The following is a 27,733-nucleotide window of genomic DNA, read 5'->3' as shown; positions in this document are numbered from 1 at the left end:
TCGCCACCCTCGACTCCCTCGCCTTTCTCTCTGGATCGACGGGCAGCCTAAGGTAAGCCCTAATTTCTTCCTTTTCTATTTTCCCCCTTTTTCCATTTTCTAAATTAAAAATCTGAAATTCCTCTTTCCCTTTCTTGGCAGATCGGAGATAACGGCAGGTTCACCGCCGCCGCTTCGTCGCCGGCGACGAGCCACCGCGGCTGCCGCCTCCCTCCGATTTCGACTCACACATACAAAACAGGGTTCAAGCCTCATTTTCAGTTCAAAACATAGAAATAGGCTTTTTACTGAATTCATTTTCAAATACTGTAAATGTACTTCAATAAAGCGTACTGCACTTAAACATTCATTCATGTAATTTCGACCCTCCATTTATACATGTAAATTCTGTTTATAACAGGCTGCATATGCACATAAAAATGGAATATGAGAAATTGGTATGTGTTGGTGGTTCTCTGTAACAAGTGAACTAAATAGAGAGCTCAAAATAAACGAGCTCAGTTTAAGAAGAAAACCTTGGTCTGGTAGTGTAGTTGTTGTGTGAACTTGCTGCAGAATTTAGAAATGGTGAAGTGGTGAGGTTTGGGTGAAGAATGGTGTAGATTATAAAAGAAAAATGGGGTGGTGAGGGTCGTGGAAATTCTTCAACTTGCAGGTATGAACACTTTCAGCCAGTATGTATGACTGAAGAATTTCTTCAGCATGCGCTCAAAATTCTTCAGCATGCTTAGGATTCAGCATGCTTAGGATTATAAATGTAATAAAATATCTAAGAGATTAATATATTAATTATATGGTTCCAAACTCATTTAAATACATTAAGACATATAAGCCTAATTCTTATTGAAGCATAAAATCCATTTGAGCTTGCTTCTAACATAAATTAAATTACTCATGGGCTTAAGTAAACAATCGATAAAAGATTCATATTTAACACTTCAGTGTTAAATTCTCCACAATAAATTAATGGACTCAAAATATATTTTGAGTGCATCATCTATTGAAAATAAAAAAATAAATCATCACATATATAAATTATCAAATTCATATAAGTTCGTATTTTATTAATGGATGCTGAACTCTAATTACCATAATCAATCCTTAAATCAGTAATTAAAAGTATATAATCCTTAATAAAAAGTCGGGTCATTACAAAACAACAAAGCGAAAAAGGGAAAGTATATTTCTCCACTCAACATATTATCTATCAAATTTTTTATAAAACCCGTATCATCTCTCAAGTGATACTCTCTTATGGGACGGAGGAAGTATATTTCTAACTCTACCCTGGGATGAGATCCAATGTCCCACAATTTTATGTGTACCATTGTGTCCCATACTTATATCTATTATTTTTAAAATATTTTTTATAAAAATAAAATTTATTATAATACTATGAATTATATTTAATTTTTATTTTAAAAAAATATTTTTTTTTAAAAAATATATACAATAACTTTGAATTTATCAACCTATTATTAACTAATGAAAATAAAATTAAATGATAAAAAATAATTATACACCCTAAATTGATGGAATAAACCCTAGATAATAATCACAAAATTAAACTACAACATACAAAATTGAAATTAAAGAAAAAATATAAAAAAATAAATAAAATTTAAAGTGAAACACAAAATAAGACATAAAATATGGTACAGTGAATCTCATCTCACCCACCCATGCTCTAGGTAGTTGGGCATATATAATTAGCTATCCCAATGATATATATAGACCTCATGCATACAAACCTAAACACAAAACAAATTATAAACCACCTAAAAATTCTAAAAGATACACAAAAATGTCATCATCTTCAAAAATTTTCCAATCGCCACAACTATCCCAAGACTTGAAAGAGTCCCTCTCCACTCTACCAAGAAAAGAAGTATTCTCAAATGGCCACCCTCTCTGCCGCTATCAGTATCAAGGTTTCTGGTACTCGGACGTCATTCTCGAAGCTGTAATCTCAATCCAAGAACATTTCCAAGCGGAGGATTCCGACGTCTTCGTCGCCTCCAATCCGAAATGTGGCACGACGTGGCTGAAGGCGATCGCCTTCGCCCTACTTAACCGGAGGCGGCACCTCCGGAGACCACCCCCTCACGACCTCGTGCCCTTCCTCGAGATAGGCTTCTACGGCAGCCGCAAAGCCCTCAACATTGCCTCGTTCCCCTCCCCGCGCCTCCTCGCCACGCACATTCCCCATTCCTCCCTGCCGGAGTCGATCAGGAGCAAGTGCAAGATCGTGTACGTGGCGAGGGACCCGAAGGACGCCTTGGTGTCGGCGCGGCACTTCTCGGCCAGGGTGGGGATGCTGGACACGACCATGGCGGAGGTGTTCGAGCAATTCTGCGAGGGATCGAACATCTATGGGCCATTTTGGGATCATGTTGTTGGATATTGGAAGCAGAGCTTGGAAAACCCTGAGAGAGTTTTGTTCCTCAAGTACGAGGATATGAAGGCGAGGCCGGCCGCGGAGGTGCGCCGCGTGGCGGAGTTCCTCGGCTGCCCGTTCTCCGCGGAGGAGGAGGAAGCTGGGGAGGTTGATCGGATCGTGGAACTGTGTAGCTTTGAAGTTCTCAGAGGATTGGAAGTGAACAAGAAGGGGAAGCAAGAGGTGACTGGTATGGATAAGAGTGCTTTCTTTCGTCGAGGAGAGGTCGGGGATTGGAAGAATCATTTATCGCCGGTGATGGCGTATAAATTACTTTCCCAAAATTGGAAATGTAGCTTATGACTTATCACACCTTGATCACCTTACATTCTTTTACATTTTTACTTTGTTGGTTTTGGGTTTCGATTCCATCTCCAGAAATCAGTTCCTCTGCTCTCCAAGTTCGGGCTTTTGATTTCTTGGTTTTCGATCGTTTGAAAGTTTGCGTATTTTGTATTAAGGCAGTTCTTTAAGAATTGTTCCATCTCATGTTTCAGTGTCGTTAGTTTGCTCCAACCTGTTGGCTTAAGGGGGAGTTTTGATGAACATGATTTAGAGGGTGTTTGGCTAAGCTTATTTTAAAGAGTTTATAAGCTCTTAATTGGAACTTATAAGGTATATATTTCAAAAGGTGAGTTTTCTAAGATCTTATAAGTTGTCAAATTGTTTGGATAGTTGAGCTTATAAGTTAAAAAGAGAATTTTAATTAGAGAGAGAAAATCGAAAAGAAATGAAATTAGAATGATATATAATATAAATAAAAAATCATAGTTCAGTGATTTTTGTAAAATGAGTGTTGCTAATAAGAAAATGAGAAAATAAGTTGGGATAGAGGAACCTATTTGAGTTAATGGGCTCAATTAGCTGTTCTTGTATAAGAAAAGAAAAAAATGTCCACCCAAATAAAAATATAGAAAAACAAGCATTTTCTAACGTAAATGTACAATTATACCCTTAATACTGTTACACACTTTTTCGCAAAAGTGTGTAATAACATAAAGTGTGTAACTGCGAAAAGTGTGTAACAATATATTTTACATTGTTACACACTTTTTCACAAAAGTGTGTAATAATGTAAAAGTGTGTGGTTGCGAAAAAGTGTGTAACAGTGTAAAAAACACTATTACACACTTTTTTCGTTTCTAAAAAGTGTGTAATAGTATATTTTATATTGTTACACACTAAAGGGTATTTTAGTCAGAAATGCTATTATTTCCATAGTTTTATTTGTATGGCTAGAATTTCCTATGACTAAAAGGTTTTGGCTAGACTAGGGTGCTGCCTCAACTTATTTTTTGGGAAACTTATAAGCTCTTAGGAGATGATTGGTATGATGGAATGGAGGTGAGAATGGAATGGTGATTCCTACCTCAATTCCATTCCTATGCTTGGTATATCATTCCTATGCTTGCTATATTTTTATTTTAGGAATCACCATTCTTAAAGAAATCACCATTCCTTTACATATAGGAATCAGCATTCCTTCCCTCCAACATAGTATTACCCATTCCATTCCATTTCTTTTATTAAATGACGATTTTATATAAAAAAAGAAAAGAAAAAACCTAAAAAAAACCCTTGAAAGCACAGAAGGAGCAGACTAAGGGCCGAGCCTCATTAAAACCTTTTCACGGAAAACCCAGTGGGAAAAACCGTGAAAAGGAAAAAGAGTACTCGTATAAACACAAAACGAAAGTAGGGGAGAGCGGAAAGGAAAGTTTCCGGAACTCCGGCCTAACCATCGTCCCCAAACTATCCCGGCTCTCACCCCACGAAAAAAAACTAAACGGCCGGTTAGACGCCGTCGCCGTAAGAAAGAACAAACCCAAACAAAGAAAAACGAGAGCAAAACATCCGGGTATATGCCATCTCCGTAAGCACTCCACAACCTCCATCCCCAAAACCTACGAAAAAAAGGAGACAACACTACCGGTTAAAAACCATCGCCGTGAATGCTCCACCACAACGAACCAGAAGGACCTCATAAAAAAGGCAACAACACTACCATAACGACGTTGCCGGTGTTGCCCCAAAAACCAGAAATCCTCCAAAGTGACGAACAGCTGAAACCTATGACCAATGAAGATCCAAATCCAGAGAGAAACCCGAACGCCAAGTGCTCGAAGAAAATCCCGAGCCAACTGCAGCCTGAACGCCATCATGACGACGAAATCACGTTGAGCAAACCAGCTCGCAATAGCCAAGAACAAACGAGAAGAAGGAGATACAACTCCGAGATTCAGAATATCAACGACAAAATCTACTGAATCCCCTAAAGAAAACGTCCCCGATAAACAGAGACAAAAACCAACGGAGTCCGACCAGTAGCGTCCCCGAGTCGAGCGCACCCAAACCCGGAAGGACTCTACCGACACTCCATCCCTCACCAAACCAGTGCAGCACAAGCTCAACTCCATCCACCGCCTCAAAACCCACGCCTCCATCAGCGCAAGAACCAACTGAGCATCAAGAGCACCCATCTTAATCCAAACGCCTGCCAAGTGTTCGAAGAAAATCCCAAACCAAGATCTCCCCATACACACGCCAACAAAACCAAGAAAAAGCTGAACCCAACAACCACCCATCAGCCCCAACTACCATTTCTGACGCAGATGGCTATGCGAAGCCATGTCAAGGTGAACCGCAGCTCTAATCTCCTCAATCTCGTGCGGCCACCACCCTTCCGAACGTTGTTGGTTAGCCATTATATCTGCCGCCTTGTTTCCTTCTCTAAAGATGTGAGAAACCTGCAGCGAGAAAGCATCTAACATCTTTAAAATCCTATTCCACGCCGCCTTAAAACGCCAAGGCACATTCAAAGAACGAGAATTAAGAATGGATATCACGTAGGTGGAATCGACTTCAATCCAAAGCTTGTGCCATCCACGATTGTGAGCAATTTGAATCGCCGAGATAACAGCCAGGAGTTCCGCTTCAAAGGCAAAACCCGAGCCACCTTTGAAGTGAAAACAACCACGCACCACATTCCAGTTATCTCTAAACACCCTACCTGCAGCAATAGTGCCCGGAGCTCCCGTCGCCGAGCCATCAGTATTCACTTTGATCCACGGCGCCACCGGTGGCCACCAATGCACCTCCACAAACTCCGGAGGAGGAGCACTCCTGGTAGTAACACCCACTGCCCGGAGAATCAGATAATCCGACCAAGAATTCCACATGTAGCCTAATTTAGCAAAGTTATCATCAATCTCTTTGAAAGCAACTTTCACAGTGTGGATGACACGACTTGCTTCGAACTTTTGATTATCAAAGATACAATTATTTCTCTGCATCCAGATGGCCCAGATGACCGTGATGATACCCGCTTTCCAGAAATTACCGGTGAGGGGACTAAGTTTATACTGCCAAGCTGCCACCAAAAAACTATGAATATCATTCTCTTGCAACCCTTGCGTGAAATTAAACCACCCAAGAAACGTAACCCAAATATTCTTGACACGCTCACAATTCCAGAAAAGGTGATCCTGAGACTCACTTCCTTTTAAGCAAAGCAAACAGACGTTAGGCGTGATCATACCTTAGCGGATAAGGCGATCATAAGTCGGCATTCTATTATGAAGAAGACGCCAACAGATCAAAGAACGTCGAATCGGAATAAAAGATTCCCAAAGCCAAGAACCCCAAGACACCTTCGGAAAATGATGATAATGCTTGTTGAAGGCCAGCGCAGTAGTGACATTCCCGTGCAACGAGGGTTTCCAGAAACGCACATCTCCCTCAGTTCCAAGAGAAGTGAGTAAAATATCACACACTATCTCAGGAAAAGCATTAACAAAGGCTTGCGTGAAATGCCAGACCCCATCGTAGAAATAATCAGCCACCGATTGTGTAAGAAACGAAAGCATGAAATGCGGAATACCGCATTTATTCATAAGATTATACCCAAGCCAGTCGTCATACCAGAACAAAGTAGAAGCGCCGTCACCAATATACGAGTACGAATCCGCCACCAAACCATCAATTTCTTCACGTAAGCTCATCCAGATAGTAGAAGCAGCCACCAGAGATTTACTACGCCCAAAGCGATCGAGATATCTATCTCTAATCAAATCATATCCGAACTCACGCCCACCAACCACCTTCCACGCCATTTTCATGAGATAGCTCTTATTCATGAGCTCGAACGACCTTACCCCGAGACCGCCCTCCTCCTTAATCGAGCAGACCCTCTTCCAACTCACAGAACAAGACGGCGTCTGCTTGATGTTGCCAGTCCAAAGGAAATTACGGCTGCACGCATCGAGCTCCTTAATAAGAGCAGTCGGCCATCTATAAACCATCATGGAGTGCGTCAGGGAGCTTTGGATAACCGACCTGATCAGGCAAATCCTCCCAGCCATCGACAACTGTACTCCCTTCCATCTCGCGAACTTGTTGATAACACGATCATGTATCGGTCGAAGATAAGAGGCACGCACACGACCCTTAAAGATAGGAACCCCAAGGTAAGTAATCGAAAAGTTGCCCTGAGAAAATCTCAATATGCTCCGTATAGCCCTGCAGGTCTGAGAAGGAACTTTGCTAGTAAAAAAAATTTGCGACTTATCCGGGCTCACAATTTGATCAGAAATTTGACCATAATACTCCATAATTTTCTGAATGGTATGAGCGTTCGTGACCGTGGCGTGACAGAAAACCAGAATATCATCCGCATATAAAAGATGAGTGGGAAAATTATTTCCCTGTCTCATTTGCATCGGTGTAAGGGTGCCCGCGCTAACACAATTTGCAAAGAGCCTACCAAGAGCATCCTCGGCGATTCCAAAAAGAATCGGAGAAAGAGGATCGCCCTGACGAACACCCCTTGAACACGCAAAATAACCTTTAAGCTGACCATTGTACAGAATAGAAATCCTAGCCGAATGAAGCAGAATCTCAATCCAACTAATGAACTTTGAATCATAGCCAGCAACACGAAGAACGTTAAGCAGGAAATCCCAGCTAAGAGTATCAAAAGCTTTTTTGATGTCAATCTTGCAAGCCATGTTTTGACCACGGCTCGTACGATGCATACAGTTCACGCCTTCCGACCCAATCAGAATACAATCGTGAATGGAACGACCGCTAATAAAACCAAACTGATGACGGGAGACATAAACAGCAGCAACCTGGCTCAGTCTAGACGCCAACACCTTAGTAATAATCTTGTAAAGAAAGTTGGACAAAACAATCGGTCTCAGATCCGAGACCGAATTGACGACATCTTTCTTAGGAATCAACACCAAGGTATTAGAATTGCAGCCTTGAGGAAGATAAGAATTCCGGAAAAAGGCTTGAACAACACACCAAATATCCACTTTAATTATCGACCAACAATGCTGAAAGAACTTACCCGAGAAACCATCAGGCCCAGGCGAGCTGTTCGGCTCCATCTGAAAAACCGCAGCAGAAATTTCCTCTTCATCCGGCAAACGAATGAGCAAATTATTATAACGATCTTCGACCATCTCCTCAATAACCGCCTCTACCGCCGTAATATCAGTATTAGTATGACTGCTAGTCGAAAACAAAGAAGAGAAGAAATCCACGATATGATCCCCAATAACCTTCTGATCGTAATTCATATCTCCATTGATCTCCATGTGAGAAACGATGTGAGGTTTACGACGAAACCTAAGCATCGCATGAAAGAACTTCGTGTTCCTGTCTCCATCTTGAAGCCAAGACACCCGGCTTTTTTGCTGTAAAAGCGAGCTCTGCCTGGAAAGCGCAACGTTGATCTTAGCTTGGGCTTCCACTTCTTTATCAAAGAGATCCTCCGTGTAACCATCCCTGGCAATCTGATCTTGAATCTCCAAAAGCTCTTGTTGAGTATTCATGATACAAGAATCAACATTTCCAAAAACATTCTGATTCCACGCGCGAAGAACCTGCCGAAGACGCTTTAATTTATGCATAACTTTAAAAATCAGGCAGTCAATCTCGGTATCCATCTGCCAGGACCCTTCCACCGTATGGAGAAAATCCGGATGTAAGGTCCACATGTTAAGGAACTTAAAGAAACGATGGCGAGGAGGAGCATCCACCATGCAATGAAGAACAAGCGGAGAATGATCCGAGGTAATACGTGGAAGAGCTTGAACAAAAACCGAACTCCAGAGATTCGCAAAAGTGTCAGCATAAATCGCTCTATCCAGACGAGACTCCACATGGGTAGGCATAAATCTACGACCAGACCACGTGTAATGCAGACCAACCGTAGGCGCCTCAATGAAATCGGTGGCTTCAATGAACTCACAGAACTCCGCACAAGCAGTAGAGTTAGGCATACAGTCACTACTTCTTTCATGGGCGCCTTTCACCGCATTAAAATCGCCAATAAAGACAACATTACCATCAATATGATCCAGAAGATCCAACCACAAGCGCCGTCTGCCAGCATACGTGTTAACGCCATGCACCACCGCGATTTTAAAATTCCACGTCGACCATCTGCAGTTCATGATAACCACCTGCTCCGAGGAGAAAATCACATCATGAGTAACAGAAGGATGAGAAAAACCCAAATATTCGAACTCATGTTGTCTCTTGAATTTTGAAAACAAGGAATAAGATTCAGAGAACGCCAAAATCTAGAATAAGTCTTCTTGAGATTCGTCTTAGGCTCAATAATCCCAACAATAACAGGGGAGAAGGAGTCGCAATGCTCCTTTAAAACTCGTTTGGACTCATCCGTAAGGCCCCGGACATTCCATACGAGGACATTCATCATAAAGACTGAGAATTCGTGTTCGGGTTTTCACCCGATTCCACTTCAGCTGCCCAACTCTTGGCCGCCACATTATTCAGGGCTCTATCATTCTTCGAGCTCCCAGACGTAATAATGAAATCTCTAGGTTTATCTCCTGCTTCCCAAGCTTTGTAAAGTTTATTTTTGATGAAATCTTCAGCCTGTTGGTTAGGTTGCTGCTCCACCGACTTCCGGAGACGACTCTTGATACTATCTTCCCCACGAATCATCGGTTTCTTTGCCGCCAAATCTTTCGGCGGTCTCCCCCTTTTTTTCACCTGCGCCTCCGCCTCACAATTCCTGAAAGTTTCCACTATCCGCTGAGCTTTGATAGCGCTTTCCATCATCCTTTCCTGTTTTTCACAATTTTTATCCCGATTGACCGAACTTTCAAAAATGACGATCTGTTGTGAATCTGCTTCAGCCCGTGTCTTGCCACCATCCGACTGCCCGTCAGACTCCTCTCCCGAATCTATCTCTTCCGTAACCGGCACAGTGATCTCCTGTAAGATATCCGGACCCGACGTCAGTCTATCTCCATTGACATCCTCAAAATCAACATTCCGATCAGTTAAAGCCAACGACTGATTGTGGTTCTTTGTTCCCCGCGGTGTCTGAATCTGCTCTTCTTCAACAGCAACCTGTTCCAAAACCCCCAACTGATTTTGAATCTGCTCTTCTTCGACAGCCACCTGTTCCAAAACCCCAAACTGATTTTCCGTGATAATCTGCGGTCTGTGAGCTTGGGCAGTCCTATTCTGGTCCCAAGATTTTGGCTTCCAGTTAGGTGCCCTAACCTCCTTGGCAGCTCCCTTATTAATTATTTCCTTGTCTTTACCCAGCGACATATCTTTGGCCTTCCCATTCCTGCTGTCCTCCTTGGATTTGTTCTTCATTCTATTGCAGTTATCAATAGAATGTCCAGTGATCTTACACTTAGAGCAGAAGGCCGGGAGTTGTTCGAATTCAAATTCGACGTGAAAGGAACGTTCTTCCCCGTCAACCAGCAAAGCCTCCGGAAGAGGACGCGAGAGATCAATTTCCAACAAAATTCGAGCATAATGTCCAGCAGCACCACGTGCAGAAGCCCCATCAACTTTAATAGGTGATCCCATCGCCCTTCCAATACCCGTAATGACATCCAGAGTCCAAAATTCTAAGGGCAAATAATAAATGCGCATCCAAACTTCACAAAGTGAGGAAATTTCTTTATAGGGGTCGAAGAATCTCACCCATTCGCGTAACCGCATGGTTCCGAAAGGTAACTCCCAAGAAGTGCTTTTCTGAACTAACGCCTTGTCTTCAGCGGTATTAAATTTAATAGTGTAGAAGCTCTTTCCCATGGGGATGATTTGCCAATCATTGTCAAAATTCCAAACCACCTGAAGATCACGTTTAAGATCCGTGAGAAGACGCGGCTTCTCTCCTTTCCTAAGAAGAAGACGACCAATTAAAGCATGCTCAAATTGATTTATCTTGGGCAGCAGGTGCTCTTTTGGCACCCTAAGCGTGGGTATTTCACCAGAGAAATCCGGTTGCAGCGAAGTGAAGCGATGAACAAGCACATCTGGCGTACGTTCAATTTGTCGGGGTCTCCTCAGAAGCGAAGCAAAAGAAGTGGTGCTCGGCCGATGAAGCTCCGTCGCCGAGGCCTTCTTAGTATTGTCTCCCTTGATCAAATCCGGAACCCTAGTATTGGATGTAGTGAGTTTATAATCCTGTGAATTTTCAGAAGTTCTACCAGCAAAAGACGTCGGCGTAGATTCCTCAGCCACACCCTTTGAAGATTCAACAGCAAATTTCTCCTTGTCGTGACATTCTCCATGGCTATGACGTTGAGTAGAGAAATTATTGGAAACTTGCGGCAGATTCAGCCCTGCCTTATCAACCATTATCGGCTGTTGTTGGTTGATTTGCATCGTTGGCGTCGGTGGCTTGCTCGGCGACGTTGGCGGCATCGGTTGGTGGACGTTCGACGGCGTACCGGCGATCTGCATGGTGGCGGCTCAACTAGGGTTTAGTTGCTAGGGGTTGCATCGCTCCTCCCGCTCAGCACGTTAGAATAATTCAATGATTTTGAAAGAAATAAAAATTCTTCACTCTAACTTCAAGCTTGAAACTCCATTAATCTTGCTCTTGATTCAAAGGAAATGAAGTTTTGATTTAATTTAGTGAAGATCTATGGTGGAAATGTGATCTTGGAAGCTTGAACATTGCTCAACAATGGTGGAAGTGAGAGAAAAAAAAAAGTATTCCATTCCATTTCTAATTCACCTAAATTTAGGTTTTGACAAAATTATTCTTATATATTTTGCACCCCCACCCCACCCTACCCCTACTTACACCCCCCCCCCCCCACCCCACCCCACCCCACCCAAAAAAAAAAATATTTTTTATTTTTTTTAAAATTTTTCTCGCCAACCCACCCCCCCCATCCACCCACCACCCCCCATTTTTTTTTAAGTTTTCTCGCCACCCCCACACCTCACCCACCCCTCCCTTCCCCCCCACCCCCCATTTTTTTTTTCTCCCCACCCCACCTGCCACCCACCCACCTCCACCCTCCAACATTTTTTTTTTAAATTTTTCTCGCCACCCCCTTAATCCACCTAAAAAAAATTAACTTTTTTTTAGTTTTTCTTGCCACCCCCACCGTCAAAAAATTTATTTTTAAATTTTTTTTAAATTTTTCTCCCCACCCCCACATTTTTTTAACTCGTCACCCCCACCCCACCCACACCCACACCCATCCATCATAATGCAGAAATGCCACAAAGACACATGCCCCATTGGTATTGCAACTCAAGATCCAGTTCTTAGGGAAAAGTTTGCTGGTGAACCTGAACATGCAATAAATAAAATGGTAAATTTGGTATAAAATCATAATAAATTTCTAAATTTTGGTTTTTCCCACAATCTTTCATTCTTGTTTCAAAATTCATGATAAATCATTTTTTTGGAATTTCCCACGATGACAGATTTTGATAAAAAATTTAAATGATGTGGCAATACAATGTAATTACATGGAAATTATGTGACATGACAATCTAATTGCCCCATATGTTTTAACGGTGATTGATCCCGTTAGAGCTGCGCTTGGGGTGGCCGTTAAAACGTGGATGCATTTTGCTTTAATTTTGAAACGCTGAGGTAGTAAACAACGTCAATCCTAACGTTAGGATGTTAAAGGCAATAGGGGTGTCAACGTTGAGGGGAATAGTGGTACCTAGCCCTTAAATATACCACATCATTCAAGTTCGGCGCCACGTCATTTAAAAAATTCGCCAAAAAATCACACTATGGGAAATTTCGCAAAAAGTGATTTATTATGTATTTTGAAACAAGAATGAAAGTTTGTGGGTAAGGGTGAGCAAAAACCGAACCGAACCGAAAAAATCGACCGAACCGATGATTTTCGATTCGGTTCGATCTAGGAAAAAATGGTTCGATTTTCAGTTCTCTGCCAATAGGTCGGTCGGGAACCGAACCGAACCGACCCATATATATTATTTAAATATTTTATATATAATATATTTTATAAAATTTAAAACTAAATACATGTATTTCAAACAAAATAAAGGATTTCAAACTCAAACCCTAGAGAACTACCGATGCGCCGCACACCCATATTCTAGAATATGAACTTTCAAAGTGAAACCCTAGAGAACTACTCCTTCTCCGCTCCGGCCTCCCCTCCGTCGCCACGTCAGAAGACTGGCGCCACCTCTCGCCAGGTCCACGCGCGCAACAGCAGTAGCCCAGCCCGCGACCTGCGTCCTCCCGTCAGGTGCCAGCAGACCGCCATATGCAGCAGCAAACAGCACCCTATCGGCGAGTCGGCGACGACGACTGCTTCCCGGCCTCCCCTCCGCAACAGCAGCAGCCCGCGATCTGCGTCGTTACGTCCACGCAGCAGCATTCTTATTTTAAGAATGAATTGTTAATATATGTTTTTCTTGTTTTATGAATTGACTGATATGTAGGGATGTTAATCGGGCCAACCCATCGGGTTTCGGGTCAGCCCTATCGGGTTTTGGGTTAATCGGGTGCGGGCTAATCGGGTTGGAAATTTTGTCGGGTTATAAATTTTCAATCCTAACCCTAAACGTTCGGGTTTCGGGCTAACCCATCGGGTTAGTCGGCTTAAATGCGTAAAAATAAAATAATCATTTGTATCTTGTTATTTTTAATGATCTAATGTATAATGTATAAAATATACATAGAAATCAAAGATATAAATTATATAGCAAGCATGAAATGCAAAAATATAAGATATTGAAAAAAACATCAAGATTACATAATATATAAAATAAGTTGGTAACAATAAAATGTTCAACTTTTCTAACGAAAAAATAATAAAATATCCAACAATAGATTGAATTCATAGAATCAAAGCATCTCAAAAATACAGAAAATAAAATGATGAGACTTTATAATATTTGTCATTTTTTTTATTTTTATATCTAAATATTCAATATTAAGTATTCGGGTTTCGGGCTAGCCCATCGGGTTAGTCAGGCCGACCCTATCAGGTGCCGGGCTATTCGGTTACGGGCTAATCGGGTTGTAACTTTTATCGGGTTGAAAATATTCAACCCTAACCCTCTCGGATGGCGGGTTAATCGGGCCAGCCCACGGGTTTCGGGCTAGATTGACATCCCTACTGATATGTGTGAAATTGAATCGTTGATGTTTATGGAATTTTTTCTCTTCAGATTTCAAGATGTGAGGCAGAAGCATGTTTTTCTTGTTCTTTTCATTTTTTTGTAATTATTTGAAATGAGTCAAATGACAGTAGCATGTTTTTATGATTTGAAAAATAGAAAATTCAGTTTTAATAATGTAACTTGTTGTTTCGGAATTTTCAGTTTATTTATACACTGTATTGATAATTTAGTGATTTAATTTTATTTTTGAAAAAATAAATAAAAAAATTGATGGTTCGATTCGATTACCGACCAAAACCGATCGGTTTCGGCCGGTTCAATTTTAGCAATTTTGGCGGTTCGGTTCGGTCCGATTTCTAGGCATGTCGGTTCAGTTTCGATTTTTATAAATCGGGTCGGTTCAGTTCGGTTTTGAACCGATGCTCAGCCACATTTGTGGGAACAATCAACATTTGAAAATTTATTATTGTTTTAAACCAAATTTACCCTAAAAAAAATTGGGAGGTGGGGGGCAGGGGGTGGGGGAGGGGGAGGGGGAGGGGAGGTGTGGGGGTGGCGAGTAAAATAAACAAAAATTTGGGGGAAGGGGGTTGGGGGTGGCAAGAAAAATTTAATAAAAAGATAGGCGGTGGCGGGTGGAGGGTGGCGACTGGGGGTTGTGGGTGGCAAGAAAAACTTAATTTTTTTTGGGGGGGAGGGGGTGCATGTTTTTGTGTAGTAATATGCATGGAAAATAAGTAAGTTTTCAATATATATATATATATATATATATAATTTTATTAATATTCAATTTTTTTTCTTTCTGATTTTACCCCAGTGCAAATTTTGGTTTGACCCTACAAATATAACACAAAATAGAGATGAGAGATGTAAAATAATGCCAATTTGATAAATTTGTACTACATTAAAAGGGGAGTTCTCAATTTCAAATTGATTTCAAGTCAATTTCAAAATTGAGTGACAAATTTGTGATTATAATAAAATTATTAATGTGAATTATTCTTTATTTTTTATATTAAACTAAAATGTTTATCTTAAATTACAGTATTTTTTTATTATATTTATAATTTTTATATAAAAATCAAATTAATATAAATTTTATATACAATAAAATATAAAAATATTTTTCGTGCGTTGCACAAGTGCAAATTCTAGTTAATAGATATGATGTAAATGTTAATTTAGTAAAACAAAATAATTTCATTCCATTCCTAGAATTTATTTTTAGATACCAATCATAGGAATGAAATCAAACAAGGAATTACAATTCCATTCCTTTTGTATTCCTTATGCATACCAAGCAAAGGATATGCATAAAGAATCACCAAGGTTTGTCATTCTTTTCTGCCCTTCATTCCATTCCTACCTTCATACCATTCCACCCTCATTCCATTCCATCATTACCAATCACCTCCTTAGAGCTTAATTTTATAGCTTATAAGCTTTTTAGGAGCTTATTTTGCCAAACATTTTGAAGGAGCTTATAAGCTCCTAAATAACTTATAGACTGTTTTAAACATTTTCAAGTATATTTAACTTATTAGGACAGAGGGACACAGATTTAAGACGAAAATGTGACAAGGATAAATGAGGTATGGTGAAAAAGAAAAAAATAAGGGTAAATGGTGAATTAACTATGATGGGGTACTATCCAAAATTAGAAAGAGAATATTTTTGGGGATGGACTGAAAAAAAAAAGTTGGGAACTTATTTAGGAGACATATATAATACTACAAAGCCAAGATTTTAATTTATAATGAATTTAAAATTCATTTTAAAATTGAGTGATAATTTTGTAGTTATAATAAAATTGAAGGTTTATTTTCGAAATCAGATTTTTTTCTTTTTCTTTATCTTCTTATTATTTTTGTTTCATTTATTTAAAAAATTATGAAATTCGATTAATTATAAAACATTTAATATGCATATCCAATTAAAGATCACTATAAGAACTTTAATTTGATATATTGAATAAATCTATTTCGAGATACCCTTTACTTTTTATTTTCATTTTTTATGTTTTTTATTTGCCTTTTCATAATATTAATTTTTATTATTATGAGTTTTTCTTTATTTTTTTCAATATTAAGCTCAAATATATCCAGTTAAAATTAATTTTTTAACTGAATATATTTGAGCCGAACCACGTGGCGATGGCGCCGATGAAGTAAAACTTAATCGAGTGGCGGAACAGTGCTTCCGGCAGGAACAACCGGATCAGGTTCAACATGGGTTCACTAGCCATGGACCACCAATTTGCTGTCAAATAATAACTGTGCTTATCTTTCTCTGCTTTGATGATCTTACTCTGTGGGGATTTGAATGCTGCTTCTACGGTCCATAATTTTGTGGAGTGTTGAATGTGTATAATTGGTAGTAGTGAGATGTGTTGCATAATTGTGGAGGTGAAATGTGTAGGAAATATAGAAGTTATATATATGTGGGAGGATTTACAATGATGGAGGATTTGCTTTTTGAAAATGTCTAAAGTGGGGTGGACGTGTATTTCAAAGAAAAATAAAGAAGTTGATTTGAAAGCTATCAACTTAATTTTTTATTTCTCTACTAACTTTTCTTTACAACCACTACCACAATTTACAAATCATATGCATATATATAAGCTTGCAATGTCGGTTACTAACCGACTTAATTAGTGTTGCTAGAACAATCTAGCTAAACATGTAATACAATTTTTCTAAATTAATCTACTAGGTTCTAGATTTCTCCACAATTTTCCTAATTTCACACATGCATGCAACTTTTATTTTTCTAGTTTGTTCTTTTTAATTCTAGATACTTCTTTATTAATATTTTCTAAAATCAAGTTTATATTTCAACATTCCCCCTTAAACTTGATTTATCATTCCGAGCAAACTTCTGAACTTGATAAAGTCTTCGTACTTGAGCGGCTTTGTGAAGATGTCGGCAACTTGATCTTGTGATTTCACATACTCCACTAGGACCTCCTTCTTTGCAACGCATTCTCTGATGTAGTGAAAGCGGGTGTCAATATGCTTGCTTCGATTATGAAAAACCGGATTCTTTGAGAGCGCGATTGCTGACTTATTATCCACGCAAATAGTTGTTGGCTCCTTTTGTGGCCACCCAAGCTCTTCCAGTAAACTTCGTAGCCAAACTGCATGACAAACACTGGATGTGGCAGCCACATATTCAGCTTCACATGTTGATAGCGTGACTATGGGTTGCTTCTTTGACATCCACGTGAAAGCAGTGTCTCCCATGAAAAATACGAAACCGCTTGTACTCTTGCGATCGTCATTGTCTCCGGCCCAATCGCTATCACTATAGCCAACAAGCTTATAATCATCAGTACTTGAATAGAATAGGCCATAGTTGAGCGTACCTTTGAGGTAGCGAAGAATTCTCTTTGCCGCCTTAAAATGCGTAGTGGTTGGATTTTCCATATAGCGACTCACGAGTCCTGTCGCATAAAGAATATCCGGCCTTGTGCAAGTTAAGTACCGTAAACTTCCAACCAAGCTCTTGAACAATGTCGGGTCCACTTTTTCTCCTCCATCATTCTTGGATAATTTTATCCCGCATTCCACTGGCGTGTTGATTGCTTTGCAGCCCTCCATCTTGAATTTCTTGAGGATTTCCTTGGCGTATCCTTCTTGTGTGATGAAGATCCCATCTTCGAGTTGCTTGACTTCCACGCCGAGGTAGTACGCCATCAGCCCAATATCGGTCATCTCAAACTCCTTTGACATGGCCTTCTTGAACTCCTCAATCATCTTTGGATTATTTCCTGTGAAGATCAAATCATCTACATACAAGCACACAATTAATATATCCTCTCCATTGACTTTAACGTAGAGGGCATGCTCGTGAGGGCATTTGGTGAAGCCATTCTCCTCCAAGTACTTATCGATCCTGCTATTCCATGCCCTTGGTGCTTGCTTTAGTCCGTATAGGGCCTTCTTCAACTTCAAGACTTTATCTTCTTGCCCTTTTACCTCGTAGCCCATTGGCTGCTTGATATAGACTTCTTTGTCTATATACCCATTCAAGAAGGCTGATTTGACATCCATTTGATAAATCTTCCATCTATTTTGGGCTGCAAGAGAGAGTATTAGTCTAATAGTTTCTAAGCGAGCGACGGGAGCAAATACCTCATCATAATATCGATTCCAGCTCTTTGACTATATCCTTTCACGACAAGCCTCGCTTTATATCTTTCCACTTCACCCTTGGAATTCTTCTTAACTTTATACACCCACTTGACTCCAATGGCCTTGTGCCCTTTTGGTAGTGTCACGAGCTCCCATGTATCATTCTTCTTTATGGCTTTGATTTCTTCATCCATCGCGACTCGCCAATTTTCACTATCTGCTGCTTCTTCAAAGCTAACAGGCTCACAATCAGCAAATAGGCAAAATAAGGTAAGATCTTCTAACCTTTCAGTTTCCTCATATATCTCGCCCAAACTCCTTGCTCGTGGTGTGGCTCTTTCATTTAAGAAAGATGGTGGCGAGTCTTCAGTGACTGGCACTGGTGAAGCTGGTGGAGTCACTGGCTCTTGTTGGACTTCTCCAACTTGCTCTTCTGCTCTTTGTTCTTCTAACTGTGGGATGTAGGTGAAGTCACCGTTGGAGCTGAAATCCCATACTCCTTCTTCGTCGAACTCCACGTCTCGACTTATCACTGTTTTCTTGGTATTTGGATTATATAACTTATAGCCTTTAGAGTTAGAGTCGTACCCGATAAAGATGAATGCTTCACTTTTATCGTCGAGCTTCTTCCTTCTCTCATCTGGTACGTGCACGTAGGCTTTGCTCCCAAATACCTTTAGGTGGGAAATTCCTGGCTTTCTCCCGCTCCAGGCTTCTTGTGGAGTCATTCCCCACACGCTCCTTGTCGGTGATCGGTTGGATAGGTACACCGCGCATGCCACTGCTTCGGCCCAAAACTCTTTAGGTAGATTTTTTGTCTTTAGCATGCTCCTCGCCATCTCCATGATTGTTCTGTTTTTTCTTTCCGCCACTCCATTTTGTTGGGGGGATCTCGGAACTGTCAGGGGCCGTCGAATTCCATTTGCTTCGCAAAATTCTAGAAACTCCCTTGACGTGAATTCTCCGCCTCGATCGGACCTCAGGGCCTTGATTTGTCGTCCGCTCTCCTTCTCGACGGCAGCTTTGAATTTCTTGAATGCATCAAATACTTCCGACTTCTGCTTCAAGAAATATACCCACGTTTTTCTAGAAAAATCATCAATGAAGAGCAGAAAATAATTATTTTTACCGAGGGAGCTTGGATTTATCGGCCCACACACGTCAGCATGAATCAACTCCAGTGGCTTTTGAGCTCTTGAGCTTGACTCCTTTGGGAATGGCTTTCTGAACTGCTTCCCGAGTAGACAACCTTCGCAGAGTTGATCGGGATGTTTGATGGATGGTAAGCCTCTCACCATCTCTTTCTTTGATAGCAACTCCAAGCCACCAAAATTTAAGTGCCCAAACCGAAGATGCCACAACCAAGACTTATCTTGGTAACACGCTTTCAGGCATTTTGCCATGTCATTTCGAATATTCAATAAGAACATTCTATTTTTAGACATTGGCACCTTGGCAATAAGATTATTTTTGGCATCTCTTATTGAAAGGTTATAATCTCTCATGTGAATATCATAACCTTTCTCTAAGAGTTGTCCCAAACTCAAAATATTATTTTTCATATTGGGCACGTAATAAACGTTGGAAATAAATTCATGATTTCCATTCTTCAAGCGAATTAAAATTTTCCCTTTTCCTTTAACTGGAATTTTAGATTCATCACCAAAGGAAACGTTGCCACTTACTGACTCATCGAGCTCCACGAACATGCTTCTCTTCCCGCACATGTGGTTGCTTGCACCGGTGTCGAGGTACCACGTGTCATCTCTTCCAGCTTCTCCTTTATATGCCAGAAGCACACTACCAATATCTTGATTTGTACTTTCGGCATAATTAGCCTTCTCTTCAATCCTTACTTTTTCACTTCTGCACTCGGAAGCATAGTGCCCAAATTTATGGCAATTATAACACTTTATTGAAGACTTATCGTACCTCGACTGCGGGTTGCTCCTCCCCCGACCACTTGTAAACTCATTTCTTTCACCACTGTTGACGAAGCCTCCTCGTCCTCGACCACGTCCACGTCCACGGCCTCTGCCTCGATCTTGCCCTTGGCCACGTCCTCTCCCGGACTGTCCATAGCCATTGCTCGGACCTTCTTCTTTCTCTTTCGAGCTTACGTGCAACTTTAAAAGTTGCTCTGAAATTTCTTGCTTCTTCTTTTGCTTCTCCTCATATGCTTGCAGCGACCCCAACAAGAGATCGATTGTCATCTCCTCCAAATTTTTAGTTTCTTCAATTGTCACCACAATGTGCTCAAACTTTGGGGTTAGTGACCGCAATATTTTCTCCATAATTCTTACATCCTCCAATTTTTCACCATTTCTTTTCATTTGATTAGACACCGCCAAGACTCTTGAAAAATAATCCGATATCGATTCGGACTCTTTCATATGTAAAGACTCAAACTCTCCTCTTAAAGTTTGAAGTCCTACCTTTTTTACTTGCTCCGCTCCTTTGCACGCGTTCTGGAGCTTCTCCCATGCTTCTTTGGCGGTGCTCGCGTTTGAAATTTTCTCGAAATCGTCGTCCCCTAGCGCCTGATAAATAAGACAGAGAGCCTTCTTGTCTCTCTTTCTCGCGTCTCGCAATCTATCCTTTTGTTGTTGGGATAGTGCGGCCTCGTCCTGCGGCTCCTCGTAGCCATTCTCCATGATCTCCCAAACGTCGTGGGCTCCCAATAGCGCCTTCATCTTGATGCTCCAATTGTCGAAGTTGCTCTTGTTGAGCATGGGGACTTGAAACGATTGTAAATTCGCCATACCACAAGTAGAATCTTGTGGCTCTGATACCACTTTGTAGGAAATATAGAAGTTATATATATGTGGGAGGATTTACAATGATGGAGGATTTGCTTTTTGAAAATGTCTAAAGTGGGGTGGACGTGTATTTCAAAGAAAAATAAAGAAGTTGATTTGAAAGCTATCAACTTAATTTTTTATTTCTCTACTAACTTTTCTTCACAACCACTACCACAATTTACAAATCATATGCATATATATAAGCTTGCAATGTCGGTTACTAACCGACTTAATTAGTGTTGCTAGAACAATCTAGCTAAACATGTAATACAATTTTTCTAAATTAATCTACTAGGTTCTAGATTTCTCCACAATTTTCCTAATTTCACACATGCATGCAACTTTTATTTTTCTAGTTTGTTCTTTTTAATTCTAGATACTTCTTTATTAATATTTTCTAAAATCAAGTTTATATTTCAACAAAATGCGTTAGTCTGGTAGCTATTATCCAAATTGCTTGCAATTAAGTAATTGTAAATTCGGATTAATTAAAATCACCTATATATGCTCAAAGTTTGAACTTTTTTTTTTTTTTTTTTTGGAGAGCCCTAACCCTAACCCTAGACCTTGCTTTTCCGTTAATCTAATCCACGCCGCTGGTCGCCTGTAGCTGCCGTCCGATGACTACTCACGGTGATGCTCCCCTTCGCCCCTCGGCTGGCGGTTTGAATCTCCCTACCCTCACTAGCAATTTCACTCCAGCCTTGAAGCCTAATCATGTAGGTCTTTTGAAGACTTCGACTAACCCTAGCCATGCGAACTCCAACAGAGACGATGGAAATTTGCTACGAAACCCTTCTCGGGGAAAAGAAGTGATCGATGGCTCTGTTCTTGACAAAGCGCCGACTGGAAGTTCATATGCGGATGTTGCTACCAACCGCGTGCCGAAACGCCCGGATTTGCCTGCTCATCATTATCATGCGCTACGACCCACAAAGGAGGGAGACCAGTTCTCCCTTAAAATCCCAAAGAAATTGATTCGCAAAGAGATAGCTCAATTCTCTCATGCTTTAACTGGACGATTGCTGCTAAAGAAGGGAGAAAAACCCAAGACTGCCATGATGATTAAAGACGAACTGCAAAAGTTATGGGGCATCAATTCTTCTTGGAAAATCATTCCCTTGGGCAAGGGATACTACACGCTACTCTTCGACAATGCTGAGGATAAACTCCGCGCTAAAGCTCAAGTTATTTGGGAAGTCTCTGGTGGACACCTACGTCTTAGAGAATGGGTTAAAAATTTCGACCCTTTCAAAGAACACTCCTCCTTGGCGAACGTTTGGGTAAGGATACACTATTTGCCCATTGAATACTGGAATGTTGAAGTGCTCACAGGCGTTGCTCGTTATGTGGGACACCCATTAAGGGTTGATGGAACTTCAGCTAAAAGAGACTTTGGCCAATTCGCCAGAATTCTTATCGAAATAGATATGTCTAAACCTTTGCCTAATACTCTTCTTGTTGATGGAGATGATGTCGCTTTTCATGTGGAATTTACTTATGAAAATCTCCCATTCTTTTGTTCCAGATGCAAAACAACAGGACATACTCTTGAGAAATGTCGGAAAGGAAAACCCTTCGGTGGGGAAGGATCACGGACTGCTGGAATTCAGCCACAAAATACACAAGGGAAGGCCGTGAGAACGCCCTTGAGACTTCGCAGCTTAACTCGGGAAACAGATTTGAGGTTTTGAATAGCAGGGAAGAACAGATAGATACGGAGGCTTCTAAACAACCTGTCCTTCTACCCGATCAAGAGATTGGAACATCAGAGGACGAGGAAGAAGTTGATGCTGAGATAATTGTGGAATCCAATGGAAAATTCAATGAGGAAGCCACGGAAGTGCCAGGATTGATAAATGAGCGCAGGATTCTTGAAGCGACAGGTGCCGAGTCGGTGGCCATCGAGAATGCGATGAAAGCTCAGCATCTGGAACAAATTTTAGCTATCGCTAAAGCTCCTATGAAAATGGGGTCACCGCCAAAGAAAAGGGGCAGACCTTCAAAGCAAACTTTAGCGGCCAAGGCTGCCAAGGCTGAAGATAATAAAGTTGTGGAACTCAATACTGCGGCTCGTGAGAGCATTAAGAATCGTCTGCGGCATTCAACTGACACGGGGTACAAAGCGCGAGATTTTATTATTGAGAATAGTTCGAGGGCTAGCATTGTGGCTATGGACAATGTGGCTACCGAAAGCTGGGCTGCCGAACTGGAAAGAAGTGAAGCTTCTTCCGCTTCTTCGCAACGTTCCACATGAATGTTATTGCATGGAACATCCGCGGGATGACGGATGAATCCAAGCGTCTGCTTAAAGAACATTGCAGTTCTTTTTCTCCAATTGTTGTAGGCTTGATTGAGCCAAAAACCGCTTTTCATAGAGTTCGACACTCTTTTTGGAATTATTTAAATCTCATTCCGGTGCATCAGAACTGCCGGACTCCACATTGCTCTAATATTTGGGTTCTTACTCATCCGTCTGTGATCTCCACGGTGATTTTCTCGTCGGATCAGATTGTGGTGGTTGACTGTAGTTGGCAGTCTTTGCACTTCAGAATTGGGATTGTTCACGGCTCTAATGATCAGGTTCTTCGCCGAGATCTCTGGCCTGATATTCTTCATCTTCTCAATACTAACACTCTTATCATTGGTGATTTCAATGCCATCAAAGGGGCTCACGAACGAATCAGTACAGTTATGCCTCACCGCGGTTCGTGCTGGGATTTCTGTAATTTTATTAATGATTCTCATCTTATTGAATCTCCCACGGAGGGTTTGTGTTTTACTTGGTCGGGGCGCAGACTCATGCCACGCCATGTAGAATCGGTTCTGGATAGAGCTTTATTTTCCCAAGGCTTTGCTACCTTATGGGACTCTATCGTTACTTCCATTCTCCCGCGTCTTACTTCGGATCATTCTCCTTTGGTTTTGCAATGTAAAAACTTATCCCCTTCGGTGAGACGTCCTTTTAGGTTTCTTAATATGTGGACCCTACATCCTTCCTTCATGGGCATGGTGCAGAATTCGTGGACGGTTCCTATTCACTCTTTGTGTCCCATCGTTTGTATTATGAAAAAGCTTAAACGTCTTCGTGCTGATATTCGGGTTTGGAATAAGGATGTTTTTGGTAATGTTGATCGAGCTTTGGAGAATTGGCAGAAGCACCTGTTAGACGTGCAGAATAGAATCTCGGAGCTGGGATACACTGATGAGTTATTTGAGGAAGAAGTTCAGATTCAAGCTGAAATTAACGTGGCTCTTTCTAGGAAAAGCAAACTTCTTCAGCAAAAAAGTAGAGCTTCTTGGCTCGTGGATGGGGATAGAAACACGGCGTTCTTTCATAGAATTGCTAAGTTTCGAAAACGCAATGCCTCGATCACTAGATTGAATATTAACGGGGTTGATGAATATAACCAGAATGTTATTGAACAGCATATAATTCATCATTTTTCAACCCTCTTTTCTGATGATGGCAGCGTGACTGCTGAACAGATCGAGATTGATGCATTAATCCAACCGAAAGTTTCCGAGACTCAAAATAGGCTGCTCACTATGATTCCGGATGAGGGGGAAATTGCTGCGGCAGTTTTTGACATGGATGCCAATAGCGCCCCGGGGCCTGACGGATTTTCTGGCATGTTCTTCGAAAAATGCTGGCAGATTATTAAAGTGGATGTTATTCAAGCTGTTCAACGTTTCTTCAGTCACTCTTATCTGCCTAGTGGTTGCAATGCAAGCACTATGATTCTTATTCCTAAAAAGGAGCAAGTCTCCGTGGTGGGGGACCTTAGGCCTATTGTTCTTTCGAACTTTTTCTTTAAAATCGTCTCAAAGATTTTGGCCTCCCGTCTTAGTTCGGTCGCGGCTTCACATGTCTCGCCTAATCAATTTGGTTTTATAAAAGGCAGAAATATCCATGATTGTATTATGCTCAGTTCTGAGGGTTTTAATTGTATGGAGCGTACGAACAATGGCATCAACATGGCTTGTAAAGTCGACATCAGGAAAGCCTTCGATACCATTCGCTGGAAGTTCATCTTTCAAGTGCTTAGAGCTAATGGTTATCATGAGAACTTTATTAAATGGATGGAAGTTATTTTCAGATCTGCGAGGCTCTCTATCCTGTACAACGGCAAACTCACGGGATATTTTCCTTGCTCTCGGGGAGTTAGGCAAGGGGATCCTTTATCCCCTATTGTTTTTGGGATTGCTGAAGATGTTCTGAGTTTCTTAATCAGCAGCTGTGTGGATTCGGGTCATTTGAAGCCTATGAGTTTTAGTCGGTCGACTCTCTTTCCGACTCACCTCTTTTATGCCGATGATGTCATCCTTTTCTGTCGCGCAACTATTCGTAATGCGAGGAAGATTCAGGAAATTTTTGATTACTATAGAGGACTCTCGGGACAAAGCTGCAATCAAGAAAAATCTAATATTTTCTTCTCCCGCCGTGTCCCCACTGATAGGCGTCGTCAGATCCATCGCGTTCTTGGGTTTTCTGTTGGCAACCTGCCGATGAATTACTTGGGAGTTCCTATATTTGTTGGTCGGCCTCGGGCTGCTTATTTTATGAACATCTTTGATCGAATTGTTCAGAAGTTTGCTCGCTGGAAAGGAATCCAGCTGTCCATTGCTGGTCGTCTTTGCCTTGTTAAATCTGTGATTCAAAGCTCTATTGTTCACTCTATGATGATTTATAAGTGGCCCAAATCTCTTCTACACTCTTTGGACAGGAAATGTAGGAATTTCGTGTGGACCGGCTGCACTGAGCAACGCCCGAGCTGCCCAGTCAGTTGGGGAAGAACGTGTTCTCCTTGGGAAGAGGGAGGTTTGGGAGTTCGTTCGTTCACTTTAATGAACCAATCTTATCTCATGAAACTTGCCTGGAAGATGATCAAGGGGGTGGATTGGGCTCATCAAGTCATGCGAACCCGTTATCTCACGACTTTCGGGCACGCGAAACTAACATTGCTAATTCCTCCGTTTGGCTTGGTATAAAGGACGAAGTTAACCAGCTGGTGGATGATTCTTATTCTTGTGCTAATAGTGGTGATTGCACTTATTTCTGGAAAGATGACTGGCTTGGCTATACGCTGATTGACAAATTGCATATCCCACATTACATGCATGATTTTCTGAATTTCTCGGTCAAAGATTATTTCTTTGACGGTGTCTGGCACTTCTCTGCTGCTTTTGTGAATCGTTTCCCTGAGGTTGTTGTCGATATTTTACGACTTCCTATGAATGGAGATGCGGATGTCAGGTTTTGGAAGAAGTCAATTTCTGGTGAGGTTTCGGCTAATTTGGCGTTTTCTAGTCGCTGCCACCGTTTCCCTGAGGTTAACTGGGGAAAATGGATTTGGGAGCCTTACATTCCGATGCGACGTTCTATCCTTTGTTGGAGGGTGATTCACGGCAGGCTTCCCACGATGGACATTCTCATCAGACAAGGGTTAATAACGCCTAATATTTGCCATCTTTGCTTGAGCAGCGCGGAGTCTATCTCGCATACTTTTTGGAGCTGTCCAAAGGTGAACTTGATTTGGAGGGAATTCCTTCTCTGGTTTGATAAAGAGGATCTTATTGACTGCTTGGACATTCATTCCTTTCTGGTTTTGGCGTGGTCGACTAATTTCAGTTCTCAACTTCGGACTTTTTGGAAAGCTGGAATTATTTCTTTGATTTGGAAAATTTGGGACGTTCGAAACTCCAAGATTTTCGAGAATATCAACTTTGATTCTCAAAGAGTGTTGGTTTTTGTTAAATCGTTCTTCAAAGAGATTGAGACCAACTTCCACAACATTGACTCCACCGACAGTTCCTGGTCTGATTACCTCATTACTAGGAAGCTTGGGATTATGCAGAGAGCTAAGCCACCGCCTCGCATGATTGAGGTTCATTGGTGGCCTCCGACTAATAATTGGATGAAAGTTAACACGGACGGCTCCGCTCTGGGTGCGCCGGGTTTGATTGCTACTGGAGGTGTTTTTTATTGGGCGGTTGTTCGAGGATGTTTTCATATTAAAGGTGGTGTGGGATTCGCCTTTGAAGCAGAACTTCTGGCTGTCATTACAGCAATCAATCTGGCCCATGAACGGAATTGGTTGAATTTATGGATCGAGGCTGACTCTATGTATGTTGTGAGGCTCCTGGAAACTCGCTCTTCTGACGTTCCTTGGCGTTTTATGAATTTTTGGAAGAACACGTTGAAGCTTTTGCAAGACTTCCAGCTAATTATTACTCATATTTACCGGGAGGGAAATCAACCTGCTGACATCATGGCTCGCAATGATCGTACGGAAGGATGGTGGCCGTTTGCTATAGACGATATTAATTTGGCGGTGGCCAAAGACATGTCAACTCACAGTCATGTGCGTATTGTTCTGGGATAGTGGTTGGTGCTCGGTGTGGAAAGAGAGAGGGGTGTTGAGCAGGTTCATTGCTCGGTTGTTGAATTTCTCGGACGTGCTGTACTGCCATCCACCACAGCTCGATCTGGTGCGTTACTCGGAGCTGCCTCTCAGGGCTGGGAATGCAGCGTTGCACAGACTGAGTCTCGACAGCCAGAGTCGCGGTTCGGAGCTTCTTTTCCTAGGATGCGAGAGACTTGGAATTGCGGCGAGAATATGGAATTTTACTGGACGTGGATCCTCTCTGGTGCTAGTTCGATTTGGCAGAGATCCAGCCTTGACTGGGTTCGTTGGTTTGGCAGGATGATCAGGTGGTGGCAGTTCGAGTGGCTCCGGGCTGTGTTGGGATGTCTCCACGACCTTTTCTCAGTCTGCTAGTGCGCTAGCGACTGGGGTCGGGGAGGTCGGATCCCTTTTGGTTGCGCTGCGTCGATTCTGGTTCTCACTACCGGATTGGATGGCCGGCGGATTTTGCTTCTGCGGAGAGCAGCTTCGGTCGTTGATGTGCTCTCTTGCTGGTTTTACCTCAGGAGCAAGTTT

The 27,733-nt window shown here is 41.6% G+C and overlaps 3 protein-coding genes across 3 annotated transcripts; all 3 read left to right on the top strand.

The window, feature by feature from the left end:
• Positions 1 to 1,804: 1,804 nt before the first annotated feature.
• LOC131018332 (cytosolic sulfotransferase 5-like) lies at positions 1,805 to 2,740 on the top strand. The gene has a single exon (XM_057947057.1). The coding sequence runs from the start codon at positions 1,805 to 1,807 to the stop codon at positions 2,738 to 2,740; it is 936 nt and encodes a 311-aa protein (XP_057803040.1).
• Positions 2,741 to 21,409: 18,669 nt separating this feature from the next.
• On the top strand, positions 21,410 to 22,344 carry LOC131018331 (uncharacterized). Its single transcript, XM_057947056.1, has 2 exons — positions 21,410 to 22,276; positions 22,318 to 22,344. The coding sequence occupies exons 1-2, from the start codon at positions 21,410 to 21,412 to the stop codon at positions 22,342 to 22,344; spliced, it is 894 nt and encodes a 297-aa protein (XP_057803039.1).
• Positions 22,345 to 23,798: 1,454 nt separating this feature from the next.
• LOC131018330 (uncharacterized) lies at positions 23,799 to 27,500 on the top strand. Its single transcript, XM_057947055.1, has 3 exons — positions 23,799 to 25,611; positions 25,674 to 27,154; positions 27,273 to 27,500. The coding sequence occupies exons 1-3, from the start codon at positions 23,799 to 23,801 to the stop codon at positions 27,498 to 27,500; spliced, it is 3,522 nt and encodes a 1,173-aa protein (XP_057803038.1).
• The last annotated feature ends 233 nt before the right edge of the window (positions 27,501 to 27,733 follow it).

The sequence above is a fragment of the Salvia miltiorrhiza genome, chromosome 3 (assembly GCF_028751815.1).
Source record: "Salvia miltiorrhiza cultivar Shanhuang (shh) chromosome 3, IMPLAD_Smil_shh, whole genome shotgun sequence".
Lineage (NCBI taxonomy): Eukaryota > Viridiplantae > Streptophyta > Magnoliopsida > Lamiales > Lamiaceae > Salvia > Salvia miltiorrhiza.
This window is presented reverse-complemented; position numbering and strand designations above follow the sequence as displayed.

Excerpts from the sequence above, each read along its gene's own strand:
- LOC131018330 (XM_057947055.1), top strand. The coding sequence starts at position 23,799 with ATGGTGCAGAATTCGTGGACGGTTCCTATTCACTCTTTGTGTCCCATC. Across the intron at positions 25,612-25,673 it reads TTCTCCTTGGGAAGAGGGAG|ATGATCAAGGGGGTGGATTG; the intron begins GTTTGGGAGTTC and ends CTTGCCTGGAAG. Across the intron at positions 27,155-27,272 it reads ACATGTCAACTCACAGTCAT|CTCGATCTGGTGCGTTACTC; the intron begins GTGCGTATTGTT and ends CATCCACCACAG.
- LOC131018332 (XM_057947057.1), top strand. The coding sequence starts at position 1,805 with ATGTCATCATCTTCAAAAATTTTCCAATCGCCACAACTATCCCAAGAC.
- LOC131018331 (XM_057947056.1), top strand. The coding sequence starts at position 21,410 with ATGACTACTCACGGTGATGCTCCCCTTCGCCCCTCGGCTGGCGGTTTG. Across the intron at positions 22,277-22,317 it reads GAGATGATGTCGCTTTTCAT|ATGCAAAACAACAGGACATA; the intron begins GTGGAATTTACT and ends CTTTTGTTCCAG.